Below are 9,466 nucleotides of genomic sequence, written 5' to 3'. Positions count from 1 at the left end.
GTTCCATCGCAGTGCCTCAAATTATGCCCAACTCTGTCAACCAGTCAAACTCCTCCAGCCATCGCCTCAGGAATCAATAAGCAGTGTGATTCTGCAACACATTGCAAAGTAGACAGGGAAAGGGGAAAGACAGTGGAGATGAGTGTTTTATTTTTAGGCAGAGGAAGAGAAATGGACAAACCAAACATGGGCCCTCCCAAGTGGCGCAGTGGTATAAGGCACTGCATCGTAGTGCTAGCTGTGCCACTAGAGATTCTGGGTTCTAGTCCAGGCTCTGTCGCAGCCGGCCACAACCAGGAGACCCATGGGGCAGTGCACAATTGGCCCAGCGTCGTCTGGGTTAGGGGAGGGTTTGGCCGGAAGGGATGTCCTTGTCCTATTGCGCACACGGTCGCCAGGTGTACGGTGTTTGGTTAAGTGGGCATTGTGTCAAGAAGCAGTGCTGCTTGGCTGGGTCGTGTTTCGGAAGACGCACGGCTCTCGACCTCCGCCTCTCCCGAGTCCATACGCCTCTCCCGAGTCCATTGTTGCAGCGATGAGACAAGACTGTACCAATAGTTCATGTTTTTCTAAATAAAAAACAAAGCAAAGACCTCACAGCCACGACCAAGAGACCCACGGTGCACAATTAGCCCAGCGTCGTCTGGGTTAGGGGAGGGTTTGGCCGGAAGGGATGTCCTTATAAAACCACACGAGCTCACCAACCCTCAGTGTCATAACACAGACTCAGTTGTGATTGTTTCGCTCCCTGATTACAAGCCGACCTATTTCCATTCCCCCACAATGCTCTCAATGTGAGATCACACACACCCACACACGGCAGGGGAGAGGTAAAAGTGACTCAGCGCAGACACTCAGGACTGGGCCAGTTTCTCAACATTAAATCTGGACAGTGTGTACAGAGACAGAGAGATTGTTGAGAGAGACAGGGTGAAAGAGTTTAGAGAGAGGGACAGAGAGATTGTTGAGAGAGATAAGGTGAAAGAGTTTAGAGAGAGAGAGAGAGACAGAGAGAGAGAGAGCGAGAGAGAAGCAAGAGACATTTGACGAGATAAGTGATACTATATAATTTTTTCAGAATGCGTGAAAGTCAAATTTAAATACAATTTTATAAGTCACATGGTAACATGAGGAACATACACTCAATTAGATGTTTACATACACTCAATTAGTATTTGGTAGCATTGCCTTTAAATTGTTTAACTTGGGTCAAACATTTCAGGTAGCCTTCCACAAGAATTTTGGCCCATTCCTCCTGACAGAGCTGGTGTAACTGAGTCAGGTTTGTAAGGCCATCTTGCTCGCACACACTTTTTCAGTTCTGCCCACACATTTTCTATAGGTCAGGGCTTTGTGATGGCCACTCCAATACCTTGACTTGGTTGTCCTTAAGCCATTTTGCCACAACTTTGAAAAGCATGCTTGGGGTCATTGTCTATTTGGAAGACCCATTTGTGACCAAGATTTAACTTCCTGACTGATGTCTTGAAATGTTACTTTAATATATCCACATCATTTTCCTTCCTTATGACGCCATCTATTTTGTGAAGTGCACAACATGATGCTGCCACCCCAGTGTTTCACGGTTGGGATGGTGTTCTTTGGCTTGCAAGCCTCCCCCTTTTTCCTCAAAACATAACGATGGGCATTATGGCCAAACACTTTTTTTGTCATCAGACCAGAGGACATTTCTCCAAAAAGTATGATCTTTGTCCCCATGTGCAGTTGCAAACCGTAGTCTGGCTTTTTTATGGCGGTTTTGGAGCAGTGGCTTCTTCCTTGCTGAGCAGCCTTTCAGGTTATGTTGATATAGGACTGGTTTTACTGTGGATATAGTTACTTTTGTACCTATTTCCTCCAGCATCTTCACAAGGTCCTTTGCTGTTGTTCTGGCATTGATTTGCACTTTTCGCACCAAAGTACGCTCATCTCTAGGAGACAGAAAGCGTCTCCTTCCTGAGTGGTATGATGGCTGCGTGGTCCCATGGTGTTTATACTTGCGTACTATTGGTTGTACAGATGAACGTGGTACCTTCAGACGTTTGGAAATCACTCCCAAGGATGAACCAGACTTGTAGAGGTCTACTTGTTTTCTGAGGTCTTGGCTGATTTCTTTTGAATTTCCCATGATGTCAAGCAAAGAGGTACTGAGTTTGAAGGTAGGCCTGTTTAAAGGCACAGTCAACTTAGTGTATGTAAACTTCTGACCCACTGGAATTGTGATACAGTGAATTATAAGTGAAATAATCTGTCTTTAAACAATTGTTGGAAAAATTACTTGTGCCATGCACAAAGTAGATGTCCTTAACCGACTGACCAAAACTATAGTTTGTTAACAAGAAATCTGTGGAGTGGTTGAAAAACAAGTTTTAATGACTCCAACCTAAGTGTATGTAAACTTCCGACTTCAACTGTATGTACATGAAGGCAGGGTAAAGTGACTAAGCATCTGGATAGATAATAATAAGACTAAATTAAAGAAGTAGAGTAGCAGCAGCATACTGTATGTTGAGTGTTAAAGGTTGTGTGTGTGTGTGTGTGTGTGTGTGTGTGTCTGTAGTGTAGTGTGTGTGTGTGAGTGTATATATAGTCTTATGAGTGTGCATAGAGTCAGTGCAAAATGTTATGTGTGATGTGTGATGTGTTATGTGTGATGTGTTATGTGTGATGTGTGATGTGCGCAGTGCTATGATGGGACAGGGCAGGGCAGTAACAACAAAGACATAGCTATCTCTATGGGATGCAAGGGCATGCTAGATTCAGCATAGGGCATTAGGAGGTCGGTTTGAGGACAATACAGTGACACCAAAACGGCCCGCTACCAAAACCTGCCGGCTCTCCTTCACTGCAGCCAACGTGAGTAAAACATTTAAACGTGTTAACCCTCGCAAGGCTGCCGGCCCAGACAGCATCCCTAGCTGTGTCCTCAGAGCATGCGCAGACCAGCTGGCTGGTGTGTTTATGGACATATTCAATCAATCCCTATCCCAGTCTCCTGTTCCCACATGCTTCAAGAGGGCCACCATTGTTCCTGTTCCCAAGAAAGCTAAGGTAACTGAGCTAAATGACTATCGCCCCGTAGCACTCCTTTCCGTCATCATGAAGTGCTTTGAGAGACTAGTCAAGGATCATATCACCTCCACCCTACCTGACACCCTAGACCCACTCCAATTTGCTTACCGCCCCAATAGGTCCACAGACGATGCAATCACAATAACAGTGCACACTGCCCTAACCCATCTGGACAAGAGGAATACCTATGTAAGAATGCTGTTCATCGACTTCAGCTCAGCATTCAACACCATAGTACCCTCCAAACTCATCATCAAGCTCGAGAACCTGGATCTCAACCACGCCCTGTGCAACGGGGTCCTGTACTTTCTGATGGGACGCCCCCAGATGGTGAGGGTAGGAAACAACACCTCCACCCCGCTGATCCTCAACACTGGGGCACCACAAGAGTGCGTTCTCAGCCCTCTCCTGTACTCCCTGTTCACCCAGGACTGCGTGGTCATGCACATCTCCAAATCAATCATCATGTTTGCAGACGACACTACAGTGGTAGGCTTGATTCCCAACAACGACGAGATGGCCTACAGGGAGGAGGTGAGGGCCCTCAGAGTGTGGTGTCAGGAAAATAACCTCACACTCAACGTCAACAGAACAAAGGAGATGATCGTGGACTTCAGGAAACAGCAGAGGGAGCACTCCCATATCCACATCGACGGGACAGTAGTGGAGAAGGTGGAAAGTTTTATGTTCCTCAGCGTACACATCACGGACAAACTGAAATGTTCCACCCACACAGACAGTGTGGAGAAGAAGGCGCAACAGTGCCTCTTCAACCTCAGGAGGCTGAAGAAATTTGGCTTGTCACCAAAAACACTCACAAACCTCTACAGATGCACAATCGAGAGCATCCCGTCGGGCTGTATAACCGCCTGGTACGGCAATTGCTCCGCCCACAACCGTAAGGCTCTCCAGAGGGTAGTGAGGTCTGCACAACGCATCACCGGGGGCAAACTACCTGCCCTCCAGGACACCTACACCACCCGATGTCACAGGAAGGCCAAAAGATCATCAAGGACAACAACCACCCGAGCCACTGCCTGTTCACCCCGCTATCATCCTTCTGGATGATAGCGGGGTGAGTGGCTGCTGCCAACATACTGACTCAAATCTCTAGCCACTTTAATAATTAAATATTGGATGTACCACTAGTCAATTTAAACAATGCCACTTTATATAATGTTTACATAGCCTACATTACTCATCTCATATGTATATACTGTACTCTATACCATCTACTGCATCTTGCCTATGCCACACGGCCATCGCTCATCCATATATTTAAATGTACATATTCTTATTCATTCCTTTACACTTGTGTGTAAAAGGTAGTTGTGAAATTGTTAGATTACTTGTTAGATATTACTGCACGGTCGAAACTAGAAGCACAAGCATTTCGCTACACTCGCATTAACATCTGCTAACCATGTGTATGTGACCAATACGATTTGATTTGAGAGATAACATCCTCGGCATATTCCTGGTCTCCCTCAGTAGACATCCAGTAATACAACATTTCTCTAACGTTGTGAAAACATCGTCACTGGGACGCTGAGTGAGTGGCAGCTGTCAGAGAAGCATAGGTGTCAAGGGATGTTTTGGACAGGTGGGCCGTGTGTGAGTATTTGTGAATGTCAGTGTGAAGTACTGGTTTTACGAACAGACAATGTCTTATCTGATGGGGTGTCCCTTTACAGGATGCTAGAACTTTCTTGTCCCCTAGATGGAGTGCAAGACTGCATGATCCAGTCCATTGGAAATAGTGAGAACATTTGCAGTTATTTTGGCTATACTAGATGAATGACTACAATACTTTAAATCAAGTCTGCCTGAAACCTCTGTTTATATGCGAACCAGCAGACTGTGACGGATGTAACATTTAAGAGTGAGATACTTTAGTCAGATTGAAAGTCACACTTTGTAAGCGGCGGATGGTGGGAAAATACGTTTCATGGTAGAGTCAAATGCCTAGTTATGTGTCTCCCTACCGGTTGTGTGATAACCACATCAAAGGGCTAGGTTATGCAATACGCTTACTGAGATGAGCTGTGAAGAGACAGGACAACCAGTGACATTGACACATGAAAGGTTTTCGGACTCCATCCTTACACTCACTCAGACTGAACAGCCTATTAGAGAGAAAGAGAGACAGAGAGCGAGAGAGAGACTATGTATGCATGAGGTAGACCAGGAGAACATTTACCACAGTTATCACAATGATTCAGCGAGGTGGGAGTGTGCAGTAAAGTAGTTTACCAATAGCAGGAAATGCTTTTGGGTCTGTTTGGCTCAGTATGCTAGTTTCATTATTAGACACCATAAAAACTTGTATGACATGTCTTTCACAAGCTGTTGGTGAATACACTTATTCTGTGTGCTGAACATTCACCAAGTAGATTGGCTGAGAAGACCCTGACACTGGTTTCTAGTAGGGTACATATGGAAAGTCTGTGCTATTGGCTGGACAGTATTTCATTGTCTGTGCTGATTTTGGAGTCTTGGTCAGTTTGTATTGTATGACCACTAGATGGGGTTGGCCAACAGTAGCAGTCATGTTTCGTATATTTTTTTATGCGACTGATAAATGTAAAGTTACGTGTCTGAGGCAAGAAATGAAGATTAATAATTTATCATACACATAAATGTCAAATTTCATTTCCATCTCAGAGCCCACATACATTTGAATTGATATTCATTTATTTTTTCCGCCTCAGGCTTTTACGCGACACTTCAATATAACCTCCATAATCATGCAGTCAATTTGAAAATGTGTGTATATATATTGGACAAATCCCACACTGTGAACAACATTGTTCCCTATGAATGAACAAAATAGAATAGGAACATCTTATATCACTCAGAGTACTGATATGTAATGAGGTAGATTTAATACTGTCTTTGCAAACTCATGCTTGAAAGCGAATAAAATGTAAATGATAAAACAGAATCTATCAGCTGGCTGCAAAACTGGATCTGCTGCTGTTTTTATTAGTCTAACTGGAGCCTTAAACATAAACGTTCATACTTATCCTGTATGTTGACTCTTCCTGTTGTCTAACCTCATCCACTCTCTCCTTTGTGTCTTCACAGGATGAGAATAAGGCCGCTAAAGCCTCTCTAAAGTCGTCCAAGGTGGCAGAGAATGTAGCTGAGGGCTGCTCTGTGGAAGGGGGGCTGGAGCAGATCCCTGAGGAGGGCGGCGAGGCAGCGCTCACTGGCCTCAACTCAGACGAGGAGGTGGAGATCGAGGAGATCATCGAAGAGTCCCGGGCGGAGAAGATAAAACGCTCCAGCAAGGCGCGCGTGGACAACATCAAGAAGGCCTTCTCCAAAGAGCAGAGGGAGAAGAGAGCGCAGAAGACCAAGGACAACCTGGAAAAGACCAAGCAGAAGACCAGGGATAACCTGGAGAAGACCCGGCAGAAGACTCACGACAAGCTGGAGAAGACCAAGCATAGCCTGGAGAAGAAGATGGGCAAGCTGGGCAACAAGATGACCCCCAACATGGAGCGGAAGGAGAAGCTAAAGGGCTCCAAGGAGATGTTGAAGAAGTCTCTGACCCCCGACCACACCGTCTATGCCCGCTCCAAGACGACCGTGTACCGCGTGCCGCCCTTCACCTTCCACGTGAAGAAGTTCCGGGATGGAGAGGTGGAAGTGGTGCACACAGAGGGCACAGAGATGGAGGAGGTGGCCGAGAATGAGGCCCTGCAGGCGGGAGAGGGAGACGTGGAGGTGGAGGAGCTGGTGAGAGTAGTAGACACCCCAGAGATGAGTGCTGTCCTGGAGTTGGATGAAGAGGAGGAGGAGCTGGTGAGAGTAGACACCCCAGAGATGGCAGCTTTCCTGGAGGTGGCTGAGGACCAGGTGGCAGAGCATCTGATCAGGCTGGGGAGTAAGGTCCCTGTGGTGAAAACAAGCATGAAGACAACCAGCAAATAACTCTGTCTACAGGGCCCAGCAGGATTGGAAGAATGATACAATAGAGGGATGAGGAGATAGGGGAGAAGAGAGAGGGGGAGAGTAAAGAAGAGGAGAGTAACATCCTACATTTGGATGACAGTGACACAGCATGCATGATAAGGACTGTCGGGACAGTGTTCACAATCTACTCATCTTATAATAAAAATTATAATAACACAATATGCCATTTAGCAGACGCTTTTATCCAACGCAACTTACAGTCATACGTGCCTACATACATCTTGTTTGAGAAGAAAAAAAATGACGCATCAGGAATTACTTTCAATGTAGTATGTGCTGTTCTAGACAACAACAAAACAATTAACCCCGCAGTTTTGTTTCTTCCTTACATATTTTCTTGTCTTTTAGTTTGTGAATGACTCTGATTGGTCTAGTCTGGGATATTGCTTGTTGATACAATTTTTTGTTGTTGTTTTTGAAATAGAATGACCACAATGCTAAGGGAATAAATAGTAGTTGCTATTGCGATTTGATGTACAATAATTGCTAACGTAGGATAAACAGTACATAACAATGTATATGGAAATATCCCCCACTGGGCACAGACGTCAATTCATCATCTATTCCACGTTGGTTCAACGTCATTTCATTGAAATGATGTGGAAACAAAGTTGATTCAGCCAGTGTGTGCCCAGTTGTGGTGGTATCTTGAGATTTTCTGATTTGATGGTTGGTGGTCATGTGATGTGCAGGTCAGAGAAATTACGTTTTGACAAATGAAGAGTAAGAGCACACACTGGAAACACCTAAAGATGGTTTCGACGTGCATGGGGAGAGACACAGGGGACCGTCTTTTCCTTGACTGAAGAGTTTACAGATCGGTTAAACAAATGCTCACAGCCATTTTGAGCAGCCAACTTTCTACTGTAAGTGTGGGCATACAAGCTCTGTCAACATGTCAAGGTTCTGAAAGGACGAGATAGATAAGATAATGATGAAGATTAAGATAGTTCTCACTTTTCTTAGAGGAGCACTATGAAGCTTTTATTTCTGATCAACAGTGTGGCCCTATTGGTTGATTGTTTTCATTTTGGAGGACCGAGAGGGAGGGTCACGGCAAATGCAATATTAAAAAAGAAGAGGAAGAGACTCACTGATTGGCATAAATGGAACTATTTTTGCGCGTGTGTAATGTTTCAGCCGCAATCTTGAGCCAAACAGGGAAAAACGAGTGTATCTTTAAATGATGTAATGGGGTTGATGGATGCCAGACGTGTAAAGTAATCCTTCTCTATAATTATTTCTAAAGTTTTTTCACTTAAAAAAACAGGATCGCAACAGATCCTATTTGTTTTGTTTTGAAATGGAGAATGAGAAGGATGAAGGATTAGTGACGACTCGAAAGAGATGTGAATTTAGTTGCATAGTTTTACCTTCCTTTAAAAAAAATATATGTTTCATTAAGTTTCTAAGTTGTACTATATTGTGATATCTGGAAAATAGTTCTCCTTCTCTCAGTTTTTAGTTACCAGTGTAACCACCAAACTACCTGGTTGTTACTAGGGCTTGTCACTGATGACAGGAGAATGACATTTTGAGCCATCGTTTAATCAAAGTTTCCTAGTGCCATCGTTCTGTAGAAGTTCACTTTTTTCACTGTTTTTTTCTCTCACTGTGCTTACATGATAATGTTCATTAAAAAAACAAATGTAATTGTACTGACACACATTGTACAAATGTATGCATGTATGCTCACAGTGCTACAAGAATCATACATGTACTGTACATATATGCTATAATAAGCACAGACATAACTGTGTTAACCTGCCACGTTACTGTAACTCCAGAGGCTTCTCTCCTGGAAGAGGAGTCTGTCTGAGATTGACAGAGCCTTGCTTATTGAATCTATCACCATGGCCACAGCTAATGACAGGATATATCCAGCATTTCACCTGGACTGCACTGGGTGCTCTGATTGTGGGGAGAAAAGGGAGAGAATCTTGTAGGAACCCCTCCAGCATATGTCAATGTGCCAGGTGACAGTTAAATGAAAGTCTATAAGCGACATATAGAAATGTAAGTGCTATCCAATTTTGTTTGTGCCGGCAGCAAATTACAAGGGATTGTGAATAATGACATGGCAGTTACAAAGGTGGAAGAAAGAAAGTCATGTCCGTTCCTGGACCTCAGTCTCTGACTATTTGAATTACTTGGCAGCTTGTTTGTGCCTGTGTGGTCTGGCAAGGGTCTGATATAGGGAGACGATGGTGATTAGAAGAGATGATTTGAGTTTGACGTGAAGTGAGACCAGTAAATGCAATATACAAGCTAAAAGCTGTTGTCTCGTGTTCTTTCTCTACCTACAAGACATGCCTCTGGAGAACAAAGTAGTGAGGCTAAGTACAGAAGGACTGAAAGCACACAGGGCCTGGCTCGAAGACAGCGCTACAGAAGGCTTTTCTATGTGTCTCCA

The 9,466-nt window shown here is 44.3% G+C and overlaps 1 protein-coding gene across 1 annotated transcript in view; it reads left to right on the top strand.

Moving 5' to 3' along the window:
* The window catches only part of LOC109898426 (caveolae-associated protein 1), a 28,933-nt gene extending 20,378 nt beyond the window's left edge, over window positions 1–8,555 (top strand). Inside the window, exon 3 of the mRNA XM_020493385.1 lies at window positions 6,160–8,555. Within this exon, the coding sequence (XP_020348974.1) occupies window positions 6,160–7,011 (852 nt within the window). The 3' untranslated portion in view covers window positions 7,012–8,555. The remainder of the gene's footprint in view (window positions 1–6,159) is intronic.
* Window positions 8,556–9,466: the final 911 nt, after the last annotated feature.

This window comes from Oncorhynchus kisutch, linkage group LG10, assembly GCF_002021735.2.
Source record: "Oncorhynchus kisutch isolate 150728-3 linkage group LG10, Okis_V2, whole genome shotgun sequence".
In the NCBI taxonomy this organism is placed as follows: domain Eukaryota; kingdom Metazoa; phylum Chordata; class Actinopteri; order Salmoniformes; family Salmonidae; genus Oncorhynchus; species Oncorhynchus kisutch.
This window is presented reverse-complemented; position numbering and strand designations above follow the sequence as displayed.